The sequence below is a fragment of the Parus major genome, chromosome 6, assembly GCF_001522545.3.
Source record: "Parus major isolate Abel chromosome 6, Parus_major1.1, whole genome shotgun sequence".
NCBI lineage: Eukaryota > Metazoa > Chordata > Aves > Passeriformes > Paridae > Parus > Parus major.
In genome coordinates, this window is record NC_031775.1 from 19,825,090 (window position 1) to 19,845,897 (window position 20,808).

The 20,808-nt window shown below is 36.2% G+C and overlaps 1 protein-coding gene across 3 annotated transcripts in view; it reads left to right on the forward strand.

Moving 5' to 3' along the window:
* The window catches only part of DLG5 (discs large MAGUK scaffold protein 5), a 96,424-nt gene that overhangs the window by 65,233 nt on the left and 10,383 nt on the right, over positions 1–20,808 (forward strand). Inside the window, exons 12-25 of one of the 3 annotated variants that reach the window (XM_015633425.1) lie at positions 2,024–2,151; positions 2,828–3,003; positions 3,558–3,661; positions 4,365–4,457; positions 5,351–6,370; positions 9,387–9,525; positions 11,350–11,497; positions 11,999–12,120; positions 13,155–13,244; positions 14,463–14,631; positions 17,681–17,758; positions 18,417–18,579; positions 19,462–19,595; positions 20,305–20,469. In XM_015633425.1, coding sequence (XP_015488911.1) covers positions 2,024–2,151; positions 2,828–3,003; positions 3,558–3,661; positions 4,365–4,457; positions 5,351–6,370; positions 9,387–9,525; positions 11,350–11,497; positions 11,999–12,120; positions 13,155–13,244; positions 14,463–14,631; positions 17,681–17,758; positions 18,417–18,579; positions 19,462–19,595; positions 20,305–20,469 — 2,729 coding nt within the window. The remainder of the gene's footprint in view (positions 1–2,023; positions 2,152–2,827; positions 3,004–3,557; positions 3,662–4,364; positions 4,458–5,350; positions 6,371–9,386; positions 9,526–11,349; positions 11,498–11,998; positions 12,121–13,154; positions 13,245–14,462; positions 14,632–17,680; positions 17,759–18,416; positions 18,580–19,461; positions 19,596–20,304; positions 20,470–20,808) is intronic. The other 2 variants (XM_015633423.1, XM_015633424.1) reach the window with 2 other exon arrangements.

Consider the following 20,808-nt stretch of genomic DNA (forward strand, 5'->3'; position numbering starts at 1 on the left):
GTACATCCCATTGTTAATGGGAACTTTTTTTAACACATAAAATACACAGGTAGTCTTCCAGATTGTGATTCTTTTATAACAGCTTCTGTATATACCAGGATTTTTTTGTCATTTCTGAATGACAACCTCTAGTGATTAAATACTGTCAAATTAAATCCCTTTTATTTTACTGCAGTATTCAGGGGCCATCTTTTTTTATGCTCTTCCAATCTGTGTTCTGACAGTGCATCCCTACAAAATCACTAATATGTTCCTTTTTTGACACAAAAATATTATTTAGCATTATTATATTTTGAAATACATAATGAAAATATGAACTGAGTACCAATGTTGATCCAACAGAATCACCATCTGTAAATTCTTTCTGGAATAATAATTCCCCTTTCACCAAGCTTTTTCAGCACTTCTGATCAACTCCATCAGTTTTGTTCCTTGCCATCTCCTCTGTTTTAACTGAAAACTAAAAATTTTGCTTTTCCATTGTCTGTTAATTTAATTAGCACATCTAGCATATGATAAGCCTATTATAAACAACATTGCAGCCTGATGAATTTTCCATTCATGTGCAGTTATTGAATTTTTCTTTGCTCCAAAGATTGCTCTACATGTCTGCATCACAGATCATATATGTGCACTTTGTCATTTGAATGTGTTTCTGTTTTCTAAGCATAGGGACTACACTTGCTACTGTCAAATTATAGTAATAATATTGTGCCAACCTTGATCAAATATGGGAAAAATCTTTGCTGACCAACCAGCACTTGAATTGCAGGAAATTGCAAGATTGTAGTTGTATATACTTCAGTCCTTTTATTTTTGCTTAATCTTCACCTGTCTGATTAAACTTGTGTTATAAGTAATCCCTCAGCTCAAAACTGAGAGAAATGATACTCACTTTTCAATTCTGATGCTGTGTAATGATACTGTGATCTTTACTTGTTCCCTACTTTATGGCAGACTCATGCTCTTCCCTATGAAATTGTTTTCTTACACAGGACATTTGGAAGAATCATAAGGATTTTAATATAATTTTGTCAGCTTTAGCTCAATTTATTTTCTGGTAAATTTTGATCTTTTTGCATGTTTTATCCTCAGCTTTTATGAGGCATCTTTTGTACTCCCTGAAGACATTATGTTCTTCTGATTTTGAGAAGGAAACTTGAACTGTACTCACAATCTGCTTTAGACACTAATTTTTTTCATGTTGGATTTAAATTTCAAGTATGATTACCCTTTAGCATGCTGAGATGGTTGATCCGGTGGACAGCTTCAAGTAGAGTTCTCTAATTTTTAGGAGTGTATTATTTAACAGTGCAAATAGCAATAATAAATCAATTTGTGGTCAGTTGATACCAATTTACTATTTTTTGGATCAGTTTTTTTCCTTACAGTGACCTTATAATTTACCAAAGCAAGCACTACATTAAAATTCCATGTTTTATTCAATGGATGATCTCTTAAAGACTTTTGTCGCTTTTCACATCAAGAATGGTCTGGTTTGGGTCAGGCTTGGTAGAATATCACCTCTAAATCTGTATTTAGAAATTGTTCCCCATAATGTTAGAGCTGTCTTTCCTGTTTACTTCTGGTCTCTAGTCATACCACAGAGGTCTGTATGAGTTCACCACTAAGACCCAATGCTGTTTCCTTACCTTGGCAATTGTTTTTTCCCCTTTCTTGGGAGACATGATCTTGTTTTGTCATTACACAACCAACATTGTACCTTGAATTGGGTTATAAGGGTCTGAATGGGCTTTTTCACATGCTCAGCTGCTTTTGTTTCTCTTTGGTGAAGTTCCCCATTTGTATTATTTAAGCCTTAATCTGAGAGAGAAGGATCATTGTAATGCCAGAAGACTAATAGAAATGGGAGTTTATATATTTACATATCAAAAAAATACAAACTTACCTGAGGCAGGAACCCTGTAAATACAAGTACATAGTGCAAACATGCAGTAATGCCTCTTGCTAACAAACACTGTTTGCCAGTGCAGTGGAATCATTTGTTACCAATATTTACTAGGATGATATGGACTTGAAAGCCCTTGGTTTTGATGTGGCAGAAGGTGTGAATGAGCCATACCTCCCTGGAGACTGCGGGATCTTCGTTACCAAAGTAGACAAAGGAAGTATTGCTGATGGTCGGTTAAGGTAGGCTTTGACTTTGGAAGATACCTGTTGGTTTTTTGATCATAATAAACTAAATATGAGCATATTGGACATTGTCTTTGTTACTTTCATTTTTTGGAGTTATTTTTTCTTTATCATTTGCCATGTGTGTATTATTAATGTTGGTTAGGAAATCACACTGAGAAGACCAATGCCTGAAAGCATTACAGAAATTAAACACTGTTTGACTCAGCACTTAAAACTCAAAGAATTTGAAATGTTCTTTTGTTGCACTGTGCCCTATTTACTCCATTATTATCTCTTCAAACCTTGATCTATTTATTTAAATTTTGGGAAAGATGTGAGGGTATGTTATTGAGGGAGGGCAAGAGATAAGGAGAGTAGAACAAGGGATCGTTTGGAACATCTGCTGTTCTTGGTGTTGATAGCTTTTTAGTAACTCTTCTCAGTACAAAGCATTGCTTTTAAACAAGAAGTAGTGATTTGAGGATATACTTTTCCTAGTGAAGTGCAGACTAGCAGTCCTGGTTTTCATTTAGCTGCTATTTAAAGCTTTTTCAGGAACGGATAACTCCAGGTAATGAAGGATGAAATTGAGATCAGCTCTGTTGCATGCCTTTTCATGGAATGTTATTCATGTGCTGTGTCCAGCAAAGTGTGCTTATAACTGACCTTCCTAATTCTGTGTATCTACCAGAGTGAATGATTGGCTGCTGAAGATAAATGATGTGGATCTTACCAATAAGGATAAAAAGCAAGTTATAAAAGCTGTTCTAAATGGAGGAGGTGTTATTAATATGGTGGTTCGACGAAGGAAGTCTTTAGGTGGGCGAGTGATAACTCCTCTTCACATCAATGTTTCTGGACATAAAGGTAATGACTATAAAGGGTGGCTGTAAATGACACATGTTTGTTTAGCCAAGTAAGGCTTGACATAAAGGTGCATGTTCTCTGGGCCTTTGCTTAAATCACATTTACGTGTTAATGGCCTCCTAGAGAGGAGTTTTCATTAATTTTTTTTTAAGCAAACCAAGAATGCTGTTATTGATAATAGCTTTATCTTGTAAGTACAAGTTTTCCTTTTGTCCTTGGGTGGGTTTTAGTTGATTTTTTTTTTCTTAAATAATTGTCTCTTTAACTGCCTGTTTGAAATGGTCATGGGAGTGTAAGCAAGTCTGTTAAACCCCATCTTCGTGTGATTATATTAATTTTTGGGATATTCAAAATCCTTGTTTTCCCTGTCTTGTTATTTCTTTGAAAAGGTTTACAGAAACTGAAATTCAGCTGGATTGGTAGTCATATTTCTTTCTTGTGCAGGCAGGTCAGACATGCCATTTGAGCAATAATATATTTGAGCATATATCAGAAGTACATTTGAGCATTCATATATATTTGAATTGAATCAAATTATTTTCTGTGTATTTCAGATAGTGGGGTCAGTCTAGAAAATGGTGTATTTGTTGCTGCTGTTGTGCCTGGAAGCCCAGCTGCCAAAGAAGGTTCCCTTACTGTAGGAGATAGAATAATTGCTGTAAGTCTTAAAAATGCATTTGCCTTTTTAAATTTTTATTTATTTTGAAGTGTTATCATTGATGCTACTCTTTAAGATGCCAACCATTCCAATTAATTTTTCACTTTTGCAATGTTAAGTTCTTTTTGTAAACTCACTGAATATTTATTCCAAATTAATGTTTTTGTATACTAAGCAATGGATATAATGTGCAGCTTATTTCCTGAGTTCATATGAGAATTTTTGTCAGAAGCATTAGCTTATTCTTCACACTTGGAATTTGTATATATAAACATATATTTAATGATATCTGTGATTCTTATATTGACTAGGAATGGTCAGTTCCAAAAAGGCATGGCTTCATTGGATGAGAGGTTCCTTGTCTTGTAACTGTTGGCTCCACAGCTGTCATCTGCTCTGGGGAAGGAGTGTGTCCCTGGGTGTGTCTGCAGCCAGGGATGGGTGTGCTTTGTGCACTGCTGGTACAGCTGCACAGTGGGGGGAGTGAGCTGCTGGCGTTACCCTGTGTCCTGCAGGAGCTGCAGTTTGGACTTGGGAGTTTTCCATTCTCCACTCTTGAAAATGCACAAGCATCAGCCAGACTTCAGTCACGTACACATGTGTAGACTGGTGTTTTCCCTGTCTCAGAGAGAATCTACCTTAAATCCTCCCTACCTGTTACCCTTGATTTACAGATGTCTGTTGTGGTTTCTTTTGTCTGCAGATCAATGGCATTGCACTAGATAATAAATCGCTTACTGAATGTGAAGCTCTGCTACGAAACTGTAGGGATTCCCTTACTTTGTCACTCATGAAGGTGAGTAGCAGAAGCTAAATTTGCAGAATTCTCTTGGACTTATGCAGAATTATTCTAGTTGTTTGAGGAGGAGGAGTATATGGAAAAAAAATTAGTATATCAAAATAAGAAAAAGACAACCATCTGGATGCATTTCTCTGGTGGTACACTTCTTCAACAGTTATTTCCAAAGTAAGGCTCTTGTGCCATCTAGTAGGATATGAGACTAACTTACTGTCTTCTTTCCCATTTGTTTGCTGATCAGATGAAATGAATGCTATCACAATTGCTTGATGCTTCTTGGGTTTTGCTTCAGAGCTACAGCACTTTTGTACATGAAAGATAAACTGCCTGCTGGCTGAAGAAAGTTAGATTTTAGTCAGGAGAGAGTTGTGCAGAAAACTGAACTCTTGCTATCATGAAGATTAAGTACAAGGCTTTGATTTTCAGGCTTATTTCTATTTATTTATTTTATCTATTTCTATCTATATTTATTCTCTTTTGCTTTTTTAGTTTAGAATCCCATTGTTCTGGGCCTGTCATGGGTTTTGAGTTGTGATTTCAGATCTAGAGAGCTTGAGGTTTTAAGAAAGTAAGAAGATGAAATGTTTGAGGGGAAATGGGCAATGAAAGCTATCTTTTTGGCATCACTTGTCAGAGGCAGAAGTAGAATGCATGTCCCTTCACTTACACTTGAGTACTTCTGCCACCATGTGGGATTGCCCTTTTGGAATTGTTCTGAAAATGTTACAAGAATTTTTCTAGCTTCATTTCATCTGATGTTCTGTGATTTGAATTGTGAGATTATTAAGTGTATATTCAGGTATAGATAAATCAAGGAGGCTAGGATATGACTCATACTAAACAGAAATGAGACACAATAATAAGGTGATCACGTGTGGTTTTTATTTTAGGTTTTTCCTCAGAGTTCATCTTGGAGTGGTCAGAATATATTTGAAAATTTGAAGGATTCAGAAAAAATACCAAACTGTAGAGTTCATGCATCAGAGATACAAGCACAAAATAAAAGAAATCTGAAACTCAACAGCTCAACCCAGACCGATATTTTTAATCCAGACATCATGGATGGCAAGAAGGACCAGGGAGATCAGGGCAGCACTTCATTTTGCGATCACAAACCTTTCCCTAGTAACACATTACGAGTAGACTCTCGGAGGAACACGGTGCACAGTTGCCACAGTAACTCAGAACACAGTCTCAGCTCCTTCAGCCCAGAGACATACGGGGACCAAAGCTATGGGGCTGTTGACTTGGACAACAGGAGGCTGCCTTATGAACCTACAGGAACTGACTGTATGGTGGTTGAGACAGCATTTGACAAAGGACATGGAACTAAGCATAGTGGTGGTACCTGGCCAAAAGTCATGGTTAATATCTCAGCAACAGAAGCAGAAAAGTTCTCTGTGTATAAAAAGCCAAAACAAAGGAAATCTATCTTTGACCCTGATACTTTCAAAAGGCCACCAACTCCTCCAAAACTGGACTACCTTTCCCCTAATCAGGTGACAGGCCATTCACCTCAGCCATCAAAAGCTGAAGTGGCTTCAACTCCTCCAACTCCTCCTAAGAGAAGTGACTCCATCAAATTTAAACATAAACAGCAGGCAAGCTCTGCATCAGAGACCACGGTGACAACAGGATCACCACCCACCAGCCCAGCCACTGCCCAAGCTCCAGTTTCCTTGGCACTTAAACAGGACTCTGCTACTCTCAAGGGGCGCAGCAGGAACGCTGGGCATTATTATCGGGAGGAGGGAATTGACTGCACTCACCTATCTTCAAGGAAATCCTGTGAAGATGACATTGGCTTTCAGAGAGTTGAAGAGCCAGAGATTAAAAGACCGCGGCCAAAATCGGCTCCTGCTCTGAGACATAAAATGACCCCTGTGCCCATTCCTAATCCTGCACTTCAGGTAGAAGCTTGGTATATTGAAGCACAAAACTAGAAACCTTGAAGTGTATTAGCAGTGTGATTTTGGGTGCCCAGTTACATACCAGAGCAGGAGAAGCATAGCCCATCCTCAGAATTCAGGTCCTCCGAAGTTGGGATCAGTTGGCACTTGGCAGTATCACAAAATACAAAACCAATATGTGGAGTTCCAGCATTTAACAGGAAGTAGTGGCCACCAAACAGAAAGATAGTGTTCTACTTAACTTCCATACCTGGGTTTTAAAGCTGCTTGTTGGAACATCTGGGCTCTTGTATGTTTTTGACAACCTGAAAAGACATAAATAAAAATGCAAAGCATCAGCTTTAGAAAAACTGAAAATAGGGTCTCTGAAATTTCACAAAAATCAGATTGGTTGTCCAGGTCACTGTACAATTTAATGGAAGAAGATGTACCACCCATAGTGTTGGCTTTTTAAGTCTTTCTATGTGTCAAAATAATTCTGTGCATCTTATCTAAAAGGGTGTTCACACTATAAAGGTGAGCTGTTTATTAGAATAAGATGCAAGTTCAAAATCAGCATGTAGTTTGTTAGAATAAACAATCCTTCTGAGAAGATGGTGGATCATATCTTGACAGAGTGGACAGAAGAAAACTTTGTGCTCTAGGAAGGACCTATTTAGATGGGTGCATTATATAAAGTGACACAATTGACACAATCAATAGTGTTATTTCAAGTCCACTGCCTCAGATTTGCTCTGATAGAGAGCAGATAGAGTTTTGGTTTTGTTTTGTTTGAATTTTCCAACTGAAAACCAAAACTTATAGAAGTGTTATTTTTTTAAATATAATTACATCGTAATGACTTGATTTTCATATTCTTTTCCCTTACTTGTTTATACCTGGAGATAATCCCACCCTGTTCAGAGAGTTTTAGAAGCAATAGAGATGGCAGAGCTGAATTGGAAGTAGTGCAGGATTAGAGCCATATCCTGCAAAAATGCTGGAGTAAGAGAACAACTGGCAGGCTTTTATGCCTTTTTTTTCTTTTTTTTGGTCTGCTCCCATTTTGTTTTTTCTGCTTCCATTCCTTATGCATTCCCAAAAATTTTTTGGGAAAAATAGTTATGGAGAGCTTTAGGCCTCTGTGTAAGCACTGCTCAGCAAAAATTAAAACATAACTTTCTATCAGCATTGCTTCCAGCACACTCAAAAAACCATAGTCCATACTAGCTCCTATGAAGAACATTAACTCTGTCCCAGCCAAAACCAGCACAACAAATGACAGAAAAGCACAGGAGTTTAATTTTGTAGCTATAATCAGCAGATTTGGTCTGAGGAGCAGTATGGCTAAGAGAAAGGTCATAAGAGCTGCACTGCAAGAAGTGAAGGGGGGCATATTCCAATGTCATATTTTAGCATGTATATAGCAACAAGATATTGAACACATTGGAATAGGGGGTGTTTGCTTTATATAGAATGTCAGGTTGATCCATTAGTACTGAGAGTTCCATTCTTCATTGTAGTGCATTGTCATGAGCATATGCACCACCCTGGTTATAATTGTAGTAATATTTGTACAGTGAGAAATGAGTAAAGAATTGCCAGTTGGAACAAGGACACATGTAGGTGGGAACTTATGCCCAGGAGATTTGTTAGCTGGAACAGAGTGGGTGGTTTTGGTACTCACTGTTGAGGAGACCAAAGGATATATGGGGACACATTGCTGTTGCTTCAACGTGCTGCCCAAGCTGTGTTACAGGTGGCAAGTAGGTGTTGGTTTGCAGTAAAGAAAATGATATAATAGATTTACAATGACTTTTCTTTTGTTTTGTTTTTCTAAGGTTACTTTATGTATTAGTTAATTTTTGTTTCCAGGATTAAATTAAAACTAGGCTCTGTGATTCTTTTTTATTTCTCTTCTCTTTCCCCTGTCCACCCAGAAAATAGGCAGAGCTTTGTAACTCTGAAGTTGTTGGCTAGGGAGAACAAGCGATGTTGTGCCTCAAAATGGGGACATCAGTCACTCTGAACATTTTTTTTATGGTGGAACTGTCCTTGTCCTTTGCAACTACATCAGGCTGTTGTGGCAGTAGTGCCCGGTCTGCATGCATTCACTCCTGAAGTAGTATTTGTGATAGCAAAACACAGTGTATTTAATTTGTAGCCATATTGGCTGTTGCCATTTTACTTAGATATCTATATACACAGTTAATTTTGTGTACTTTGATAAGTTGATACATTCAGGTGCGCTGTAATTCCTGAATAGTAGGTGGAACAATTATTAGTACAGATATGAAAATTGTCAAGTACTGGTTCTAAGAAGGCACCTCTGCCTTTTAGAGTCTTTGTACTCTCAGTAACTCTTAATTTAATTAAAGTGCTGCTATCATGAAATCTGTAAGTACATTTTCAATAATTATTTTTCACTTTTTAATGTGCATCAGTCACATATTTTGTGCTGTACATTTCAAATGTGTGAACGCCATGTGCTGAGCCCTGCACTCACAGCTCTCCTGCATCACTGTCAATGTCTGAGCTATTCTCATGTTCTTATCTCACCAGTGTCTACTTGTTATATACAGAACAGCAGTTGTGAGGTTCTAAAACCTTACTTGCTTGTTGAAGAGAGGTTACTCCACATGTATCTGAAAATGCAGGTTAGAGGAAAATGCTTTGTCTCTTTAGCCATATTTTCTATAGCAAACACTTGTGACAATAGCAGCTGAAATACCCTGTGAAAGCCTTATTTTAAAGAACAAATGTAACTATATCCTGGGTGTTTCATTGATAAAAGGTATCAGTTAAATTGCAAATATTGGCCTAAGAAGTTTACAAATAATAAAAAATAGTAACAATGTAGGATGAAGGAAGAATGATATAAAGGACATCATTGAAAGACAAATGTGTAAGAAGCACTGTGGTGGCACATTCTGGAACAGATACTTGGCAGTTTGATGTTGCTTATTGTTCCACAGTTTGACTGATTTACTCTTTTGAATCACCAATTTCCTGTAATCAAATTTCTGTGTTCTTGTAGGTGCAGAAATATGCTCCAGCTAGTGAGGAGCATCTGTCTCCAGAGCTACAGGAATGGGCACCATATTCCCCAAAACGTTCTGCCAGGCACAGCGATGGCTTTGTGCCTGCTGCCTTATACCCTGGCAGCATGTCAGCAGGTGAGTGACAGAACTCCAAACTGCTTTCTAGGAATGCCCCAAGGCACTAGTCCACATTGGACAATATTGGGGATTAGTGGTGTTAAACACAGCTCACAAAACCCATTTCCATGGTCTGTTGTTGTTTGAACATGGTGTGCTCAGCTTTTGGACTGTAAAGAATGAATCCTGTTTAAGAATCAGTAAGGAAGCTGAGCAACTTCTGGCTGAAGGATTTGTGTTTCATCAGTTTCTGTGCAGAGAAATTCTCAATACATTAGTGTGGAAAAAGGTGTAGCCTGTCCTTGAGGAGGAAAATATTTTCAGTATTTTTTAAAGTAAATGGAGGTATCCCAGGTTTTAGCTGCTTCATTTCTGAAATTCTTCCAAGGGAAAAATCTGATATTCAGGAAGTGAAACATATTAAGTTCTACCTGTTGGAAACATTTGGGGTATCTGACATTGAGTGCCCAAATTGGCTGTGTTCTTAATCTAAGTGAAAGGTTAAATGTGAGTGTGTTTGAGATACTAAGATACTGAAGAGGGAACTCACAAGAAGCTCAACATATATCAGTATAATCAGGTGGAACAGAAACCAGCATTTTGTCTCAGTTGATCGAACAGTTCTTGGTATTGAAGTTCATGCTAGCAGGTTTTGAATTGGCACAGACTAAATGGTGTGCTTAGGGAGATAATTAAGATATTGTATGCTAGTTAATTTGAAATAGTCAGGAAGCATTTGGGAAATGTGTTGTCAGATAGATTGCTCCGTCTTTAGTGTCTTGTTTTAGATTTCAGTTTTCAGCAGTTGTATATTAATCTTAAATTTTGAATCAGATTATATTGATTTTTATGAGTTTATCCTCTCTTCTTGTAAAGTCCCAAATTCCTGTAAGTTCTAGAAGTTATGGAAGATTTTATTCTTACTGGAGAACGTGAAGGTAATGATTTGTGTACCCAGAACAATGGACAGCTTCAAGGAATGGTGCCCCAGTCTACTGAAAAGACATGCACGAGAGTAGCTCAGACCAAGAAGTTTTTGCTATTCTTTGATTTCTTTTATCTCACTTTCTCTCTTAATGGCAGTAGAAAAAAAAAATAAAAAGTATTATTTCTAACTTTGTAGTTAACTTTTATCTTTGCATGATACTTTTTCACAATAACTGAGGCAAGTCAAAGCTGCTTTAGACTGTATTAGACAACATGAGTCTATGTCTTGAAATGAGAACTAGATTTTTCTATGTGTTCTATGCTACCAACTCATTTAAGAGGAAATTTTAAGATAGACTTTGGTTTAGTACTAAAGGATGAATATACTTGAAAAAGCAGCTTGAGTAATAAGTTTCAGAAATAAATATTTTAATTTAAAGTCACACTAGAAGTGGGACACTGAGAGAGAAGGAAGAGAGAGAATTCTCTCTTTGAGAAGAGAGGAACCAAAATAATTATAGCTGCAGTCAGTTCAAGTGCCAAATAAAATTTTGCATGCTGGTTGAATGACTAAATGCAGAATTTTCATTTGTGGTTAAAAAATTTCTGTACTTTAAAACAGAAAATCTTTTATTTACTAGCTCATATTAAAATCATATGCTGTGAATGGCTTCATTTTTGGTAACATAATCCACTTTATTACTGACTCATTACAGAATTATAAACAAGATTTTAAACATGCATGTATTATCAAAAAGGCGTCATATGGTGCTTAATAATGTATTTGTATACTAATATTTTTATATATCATACATGGAAGTGTTAAAATACATAATTATAAATATTCAAGTATATTTTAAATCTGGACTTTATATGCTAATAATGTTGATAAGAATATACTTTTATCATCTGAAGCAGGAACAGTACCAAGAAGCTTAGCACCATGTCCTGCAGTGACTGCTGTGATGAGAAATCCAATCTATACTGCCTGGAGCCATAGAGTTCACACCAGCAATTGCCCATCAGTTGCCAGCCAAATATGTCATCAGCATCTGCATCCCAGGTGTTTTAACATTTATATCTCCCTAAAATTTGGTTTTCATTAGGATAAAATTGTTTCTATTAGTTTTTGTAGAGTGTAGGGTGAAACATGCTACAGTTGTGTGTTATTTTGATCCAGGGGTCTCAAAACCTTATTGCATATAAATCATGTGCTAGTTGCTTTCATGTCTTTCAGTAACTGATGGATTAGGTTTTCCTCTGGCCCACTGACTGATACTGACAAAGAAATTATTTTTTTTAATTAACTGATTTCTAATCTCTTTTTTCTGTCATTGCCAAAACAAACAAAGCTTTCTCCTTTTTTATAGTGCTTCAAGGCTATTTTTCTTCTAGCTTCTAATAATTTATAAAATGATGGGACAATGAGGAAGTGGAAATGAGAGAAGCATTCATTTCATTCAGCACATGGGCTAACCAAAACTTTTTGTTGGCCAGTTTCTGTTTGCTCAGGTTCTTTGCCCAGTTCTAACTGTTGCCCTATTCTGCTTTTCTTTTGATGTAGTTCCCAGCATCAAGGTCGCCTGAGTTTGGACCTAAGTCATAAACACTCCAATGACTACTCTGAAAATTCACGTACAAGAGCATCTCATGGCTCAAATTCGTTGCCGTCTAGTGCCAGACTTGGTAACCAGCTTTTCTGATTTATTTCCTGTGGGACTCCTGTATATTGGAGGAAATTATAAATGGGAAACTCCTTAAGCACCCATGTTACAGGATTGTCATGGCTGGCAAAGCCTAAATGCTTCTGGTGTTCCTTTGTTGCATTTCTTGTGGGTTTATGACTAAAGGTGTTCCCTGGAAGTTGCTGTGTTTAATTTGTTCTTTACAGCCTCTTCGAAATGATCTGTGTGTGTGAGGGATTCTCCTTTCCATGCCTGTTACTCTTTAAAAGTATCCTTAGAGAGATGGGGAGCAGGGCCAAAGGTTGAGGTTCAGTGAGCTGGTGAGAAGAAAGAAAAGAACTCCTGAACAAAAAGATGATTAATGGCCAAATGTAAACTGTATTCTTGGAAAATAAATTATGCTTACATTTAGTCGATCGACATGTAAATATGTTTTTATGCCTAGCCTAATGATACCAAAGCAAATTCATGCTTTGTAGCAGTGATGTTTTAACATTTTAGATTTATTTAAATTTTAAGTTATGTAATAACTGGGGGTTTTATGTGTTTGTGTTCCTGTGTTCCGTCAAAGATCAAGTAGAGCATGGTAGCTTTATAAGCACAGGATAAAGGGGCATAACAGTTTGCAGCCAGTATCAGTGATGATGTATTCATCCAAGCAGAATGTAATCAGAATATTTTAAATGCCCTTTGCAAAGTCCCATGGATTTTTAGTGAACAGAGATGTTAGGTTCTTGCCTGGACTTGGAGTAAAGTATGATTTTGTTGGAAAATACTAAAAATATTTTTTCATTCAAGAGTGAACAGTGCATGTTTACTGTGTAGCTGCATTGTCTTCTCTTTATACTGACTGTTTACTCAAGATAATTTGCTATAATTATGATATTCACAATTATGGGGGTAATCATGAAGGCTTTGGCCTTGATCATTTAGAGGCCACTTTAATGGTCATTTAAGAAGTCTAAACATACTTTTTTTGTTAATTGCGGTTGCTTTTATTTCTGTCTTTTTAATTTTTCCTTGTTTTAAAAATAGGTTCTTCAAGTAACTTGCAATACAGAACAGAACGAATTAAGATCCCTTTAACACCAAGATATCCAAGGTCCATGATGGGCTCTGACAGAGGTGAATTATTTAATAAGTAATTTTAGTCATACTTTTTGAGTATAACCAAATCAAAGCCCTTGCAGTTGTTAAATCTGGTTGTGCCACAGTCTAAGTAGGACAATTTTGATAAGGTTACAAAATCTGCATTTTGCCAGAGAAACGTTAAAAAAAAAAGAAAATTTCTAGTGAAAGTTGTTTTTTCAGATAGTTGGCTCAAGTACTGGCACACTGAGTAAAAGTGCAGACAAAAGTAAGAATAAGCATTGCTGTATGTTTTACAATTGTTGTTTCTTGTAGAATGATGCCTTGAAAATTTTAACAGTGAGCTGACTTGTATTTTTTTTTTCATTCTTTAGGTATATTATTTGTGTACTGTTGTATCATGGATTGTAACTTTTACTTTGAAATGCAGTGAAAATATTTCAGTACTTCACTCAAAATTGCTTAGCGGAAGATATTTAAAGACAGGCAGTAGTTGGAGTGCTGTAGAATCAGGAGTTTGCTGACAGCAATCAGCAACTCTTCACTGCCATCATCACTCAGATGTTCTGCAGCCTTAATGTATTGTGTGCTCTGCTTATCCTAACTGGGCAAATACAGTTCTGAAGAATAGCTTTCATATGTGATTAATAATTTGAGGTTTATTTTCTCTAGCTTTTCAGAGGAAGCAAACTGTGTCAGGGCATTTGTTCTGTAGATTACTTAGGAAGGGTACAACCAGAGTAAAGATGCAAACTAAACATGTCAAGCTTGTTTGAAATTTTAGAGCTTTCCTGTCTCTGTGTGTAGGATTCGTGATTGGCTTCTGTTATTTTTTTCAGGTGTTGCATAATATACCTCCTATATAAAGGGAAGGCCTGCACATAAATATTTTATTTGAAAACAAACCTATATATTAGATTTTTATTTTGCTTCTATCCTGACTTATTTTTCTTTAACGTGCTTTTCAGACATGCTCATGGTGTAGCTTGTCTGTAACCTTGTCTCCTGTTGAAAATGGCAGTAGTTGTTTGCACACTTAGAGAGGGTGGATTTAACTCAGAGTCACTGAGGACAGTAAGTTTGCACTGTCTGAAATGAGTTACCTGGTCTTCCTAAGGCCCTTACATGACTAATAGATATTGAACAATCCTCCTTCTGGTCTCAGATGGGTGTGGTGTCTTTCACTGTGTCTGGGTACATCTGCCAGCTATGACAGATGCAGGATACTAAAACTCAACTGTTGACTTTTCCTAGGCTCCTTGTCACAATCAGAATGTAGCAGTCCCAGCTTGATAACTCCTCCACAGTCACCTCTTAACTTGGAAACGTCTTCCTTCACCAGCAGCCAGTCTCAGAACTCCCTTGCTACATTACCTAGGATTTCCATTAGCCCTGTGTCTGTTGGAGAGCGTAGAAAAGATAGGTAAGGTCCCCACATTTTTTGTTTTTAATAAAAATGGTCTGAGGAAATTTTTTGTGTTTCTATTTTATTAGGTTGAAGTAATGTGAACATTTAATTTAAATGAAAAATATGTAGGTGCAGAGGTACATCTCAGGTCCTGTTACTGAATGTTTTTTCTTTAGAAAGTATGTAAGAGATCTTTTTGTGGATTTTAAGAATTAAGTGATTTCATTAAGGTTTTGTTTCTTCCATGTCAGACTAGTGGTTACACCAAGTAAGAGCAGTCTAAATTTGAATATACCCTTAAAGTTCAGCTACCTCACATGCTTCTTTTTGAAAGCCTTGTTCTGTACTCTGGAAATCTAGACAAAATTTAGACCTAGTAACATCTGATAGCTAAATATCAGGTGCCTTAGCATTGCAGAATATGTGCTCCAACCACTGTGCCTTGATTCCATATAACCAGATAAAAAATTAAAATTAAAAATTAAAATAAAATAAAATTAAAATAAAAAATTGAGCACATAACTGTGGAGGAATGTACAGATGCAATTTTATTGCAAACAGTACAGAACATGTACAGATGCAATTTTACTGCTCTGACTGATCCCTTTGGCTGTACCTGGACCACTGCTAGAAATAGCATTCAGTGTATATGTAGCTGCTTGCAGAATTTGAATCTAATGTGATAGCTTTCTTAAAAACACGTGCTTTGTGTTTAATGACTTTGTATCTCATCATGAATATTTCAAAGACACATTGCTTATAGTATCAGTCTCAGACATCTGTTTTCATTTTATCATGATTTGGCTAGACTGAATATATGAAAAGGTTTACACAAATTCAAAGCATAGAACAGTAAGACACAAATTTGAATCACACTTTTATTTCCAATAAGGCAGCTAAATGCCATTCTGGCAGTGTAAAGGAGCTCTGATGTGTTGATTACATTTATGTCCACTTCAAGACCCCCTTGTATGCTTAATTTATGTAAAAAACCGACCACAAAAATGTGAATGATAAAATTATGAGGATATTCTGTATTCTAACTTTTCTGGTAGTAATAAAAAGTTGTTCATAAAATGTTACATGAAACTTCTGTCTTGTTTGAAGAATTTGTGACTAAGTTATTGTAGCAATTATAGAATGTCTTGTATACAATGAACAGTGTTATTTTTGAAAGGAAATGTAAAGAGGTTTTTGTGAATTTACATTCTTTCTTACTTCAGTGTGACACTTGTACTGCATGTACTCAGCTCGTGTTCTCGTATAAATGTTCCTCTGATTGTCACTTGCAAATTCCAAGTCAGAGTGTCTTTTCTCTTTCACATGACTAATGATGTGAGTGTTCAGCTGAGCAAGCTGGGGTTTTGGCAGTCTCTACCTTTGTGTCTTTGAGCACAAGATACATGTTCTGATCTCTGGGAAATAACAATTTTTGTTAATGCTGATCATGTTATTGAAGTACATCCAGATTCCAGCCCCATCACTCTTTCTGTGCTTATGTGTAAATCATAGTCTGAACTGACTTTCTAAAAAGAGTATAATTCTAAGGTTTGGTTATGGGCTTTTAAAGCAAAACAAACTATTAAACAGTTCTCAGTTTAAGAAAGTAGCTACTTTAATCTATCCTAGGAAATGTTTAAATTTTGGAGGATTTTATAAACTTTCTGTTTCCCACAAAATACAAATAATTAACTTGGCCTTTCCTCAGATAAAATTAATAATTACATAGATGAATAAAAATTTGTTGTTTCTGTTTGTTATGTTTATTTTAATTTAAATGAAAATTAAAAGAACTCATAAATTAAGACTTTTTCTCTACTCCATGTCTAGTGATTCTGGCAGGCAGTCTGAATATTATAGAAAAGTGCTTCACTTGATTTTGATAAAACTGCTTATCAAATAAAACACCTTTTTAATGTTATCATTCTTTTTTACTTTATTACTGATTTTCTCTACAGGCATAGTTATCTGTCATTCTGTATTTACTAGAATTCTCAGATAGGATCCTGTGTGCTTTGTATAGGTTTCATTCTTTCTTACTCTAATATGAAACAAATTAAAAATGGTCGTGGTAGATGAAAAGGCAGAAAGGTACAATAAAAAAAGCTCTGAAAAATGCAGTTTTAGTTTTTAATGCGGAAATATACCTTGGTAAATTTTGTGATATGAAGAAACTTCATATAATATTGCTTACACGCTCATAAGTGAGTGATAAAATAATGTTTTCTGCAAGTTATCACAATTTAGTTAATTAGGTTACATGCAAAAAATGTGAGCATCAGGAATAGGTTCATTACACTGGTAAGCAGTTGCAGAGGGCGTTACCTCTAAGAGTGATGTGAGATGGCTGAGTTCCAGGCTTGCCTTCATGTCAGCAGCCAACAGTTTTTATCTCATATGCATTAATAAGCTGGCAAACTATTATTCCTCCTGCTGCAGAAGGCCACCAAAAGGATCAATTCAAAGACTGGCAATATGCATAGTTGTGAAACAATGTCCCCTTCCCTCTGTCCCCAGCCCCAAATCCTGCTTTTCCCAAAGATACCCTTCCTCAGCCTTACTCACTTCAGTGGTTGTGAGTGAAGTCCAGTTAACTTCAGGTCTCTGAACAGCACAATAAAATAGTTTAAGCATTTAGTGCAGTTTAGGGAACATCTGTATGACATAATGAAATGTTAGGAAAGAAAACATTCAAATTAGTGCATATCAAATGCAGTATAATGGTATTAAAATAAAAAATACATCACACCAGGTGCCCAAGCTGTTTCATTCACAGTGAGCTCAACTGTTAACACCTGGTGATGCCTCTTGCTGTGTAGACATTCTTAAGTTTATAGTGATGAAAACCAGGACTTTTTAGAAGGCTACTGTTTGTTTATACACATTATGAATGGACCAGCCCCATGTGTACAGGTGGATACATCCCAAATGTGGGGGGAGGAAAGGGGAATGGATCAGGGTTTTCTTCTGTATATGCCTTTTTCTTGTTATACTTACTAGTGTCATACTACTGTTTGTCCTGTTCTAAGTGTTCTTGTCTTCTCAAATCTTCTACATCTTTCAGATATCTGTTCCGTAATAGGTCTTTTCTGAGAATCCCTGTTGCTCCTAGGCCTAGGTTCTCATCACTAAGGAGTTTGAGGTTGGCCTGATCTAAGGTTGTCCTTCTCGAGCAGTATTGCGCACTTTGTGCTTTTTTTACGTTTGGATAATTGCCCTGAGGAGAATTTGCATGGTAATTGTAATGCTACCATGCAAACTGCTGTCTTAATGGCTTGAGTTTGCAACTGCTTAGTTTTCATTACTAATTTGTGTTTTCCAGCATACAAATATCAAATATTATATTTGTGCTTTGTTGTCCTTTGGTTTACCGCTTTGGTATTCATTATGTTTATTTTCACTGGCCATGAAGACTCCCAGCATTTGTATTTGTAACATACCCTTCTGGAATATGGTTTGGCAATGACATATTATATACAGTGGTTCAATTACTTTCATATAATATGAGTCTAGAAGCTTCTTTCCTATCAACTTCATGACCATTCTATTTATAATTCATATTTACCATCATTTTTGGAGCAGTCATGTACCTGGTGTACATTTACTTCTGCCACTGTACATTGCATGGTGTTAAAGGAATGCATTTAAGACCATTGACAATTAGTGGGGTTTTTAAAGTAACTGTTCAAAGCTATTTTATTGTTACTGTTCAGACAGGCATAAATACTGCATGAAACTTTGATTTTGTGATGGTTCAAGTGCAGTTTTTCCCAACTCAGTTTTAACTATCTCTTTAAAAGGCCCTACATGGAAGAGCCACGCCATGTGAAAGTGCAGAAGGGCTCTGAGCCGCTTGGGATTTCCATTGTGAGCGGAGAAAATGGTGGAATATTTGTTTCTAAAGTAACAGGTGGGAGCATTGCCCATCAAGCTGGCCTTGAATATGGTGATCAGTTACTGGAGGTAATTGTTTACTATTGCTAAGGTTTAATAAATCAGTTTCAGACTGCAGTCATAACTGCTTTCCCCAAAAAGACTATGTTGTGAAACCTTGTGCACTGTGAGATGTAACAGAGTACCCTCTATTGTAATATTCCATAATTGTATATCTGGAGTATGTATATATAGATGGTATATCTGCATCCTGTTTAATTGTACCTATATAAATAGGTACAATTAAATTTTAAACTAGTTCGTTTCAGTACTTAGAATAGTCCCAATCCCATACTCTGTCTGGTGAGGAGAGTATATTTTCAAGCAGCTGGCTTTTACCAAGTTTCATGCTGTTGTTGCTGTGCCATATTCTTAACTAAGATAACAGGTTAAAAAATTACTCATGTAGGCTCAATGATGTTTGTGCCTACTGTGTTAGATAAACACATGGAATAGCATTTTGTAAAGTACAGAGCTGCTTTGTAAATGTAACATCATGTTAAAACACCTGTTACACAGTGTGTTTCTGATACTAAAATAGACCTGAATAGATCTGAATTTATCTTTAATTCTGAATTTTCCTATCAATTCTGAATTTTCTTATATTGTTGGTCTGAACCAACCTATATTTAATCAGTGATATTCATAGCACAGCTCAGAATACATACGTCTTTCAACAGTGAAAATATTGTTAAACTCCTTGTCAGGTTACAAAATACTTGAAAAATTATGCTGATCCCTTCCAAGGAAGTAAACCCTAGAATTCACTATATGGAAACATTTTCATTCTCCTATTTTCTCCATTGGGAATAAGTGAGCATTTAGACATCACACTAATTAGGACACTGAAAGAATGAGCTTGCTAGCTTCCATTTGAAAACTTGACAATTTTTTTGTGTAATTTTTCCATAGTTTAATGGAATAAATTTGAGAAATGCTACAGAGCAACAGGCTCGACTAATCATTGGGCAGCAGTGCGACACCATCACTATTCTGGCTCAGTACAACCCACACATGTATCAGCTTGGCAATCACTCACGGTCGAGGTAAGGCTGGCTAGACCTGGAAAAAGACAGCTCTCCTGTCCACACAACTGTTTAGCTAGTAGCTAACTTCTATACACTTAATATGTTTGCAAACATGAGCACATGTGTGCTGTTAAGTGTGATTGCTTTGAAAAGTAATGTGTGAATATGTGTTTGTCAGAAGAAGAATGCTTGCTGCATCTATATATTTTTATATATATATATTTTTTTTATATATATATATATATTTTATATATATATTTTTATATATATATATATTTTATATATATATTTTTATATATATATATATATTAATATTCTCTTCTATTTGGGCATAATCCCTAAATATACTAAACTAAATACACTAAATATATTAAGCTAGAATCAAAGATGACTTCTTCTAGGATGATAACATTTTAACATATATTTTTTATTTTTAAATATTTTTAAAATTTTTTTCCAAAATCTGAATTTCCAATTTTAAATATAGAACCATATGACCTGGTGAAATTACCCATCCTATTTTGATGCATGATCACACTTTAAAACAGCTTTGTCTTTCTCATAGACTTAAGATGAACATGTTTTTTGGTATGCCCATTTGAGTTAGAGGATTTGTGTTTCATCTCCCTTACTCTAAAAATGACTTAAAGCCAAATTAAAAATTTTGAGTGGAAGATATTTGGCATTAACCCACCAGTCTTTTCTTCTGTGTTTTTCCCTGTCATAGTTCTCGCTTGGAACCTGTGAGTAATCATTCCACCCCTCAAGGCAGCGGAGCTGCAACGCCTGACAATCATTCCGTAATCGACACTGTGAGTGAACAGGATGAAGGAACAATGACACCCCCATCCAAACAAACCACTCCAACTACCAGTCCCCGGAATTCCTTAAGGTAGAGAGTGAAACTTCTGTCTTAAAGGAAAATAAATGGTCAGGGTGGGTATGAAGGGTATGAAAAAAGGAAGTGTACTTCTATGAATGCTGAGTCTGAATGAAATAAGTCAGCAGATCAGGGGACCCCAGGATCTGAAAAACAGTTTTCAGACTGTTTCTAAAACATCAAGTCTGCAAGGAGTGAAGGAAGTTTCCTGCAAGATTGGTTTAGTTGGAAAGGTGATGCTTGTCATTTAAGACTTTGTCTGTAGGTGACCTATTCTGAATAAAATTTATATAAATATATATTCTTCAGATGGCAAGCTGACTTTATGCACAGCAAGTTTTTCAATTCTAG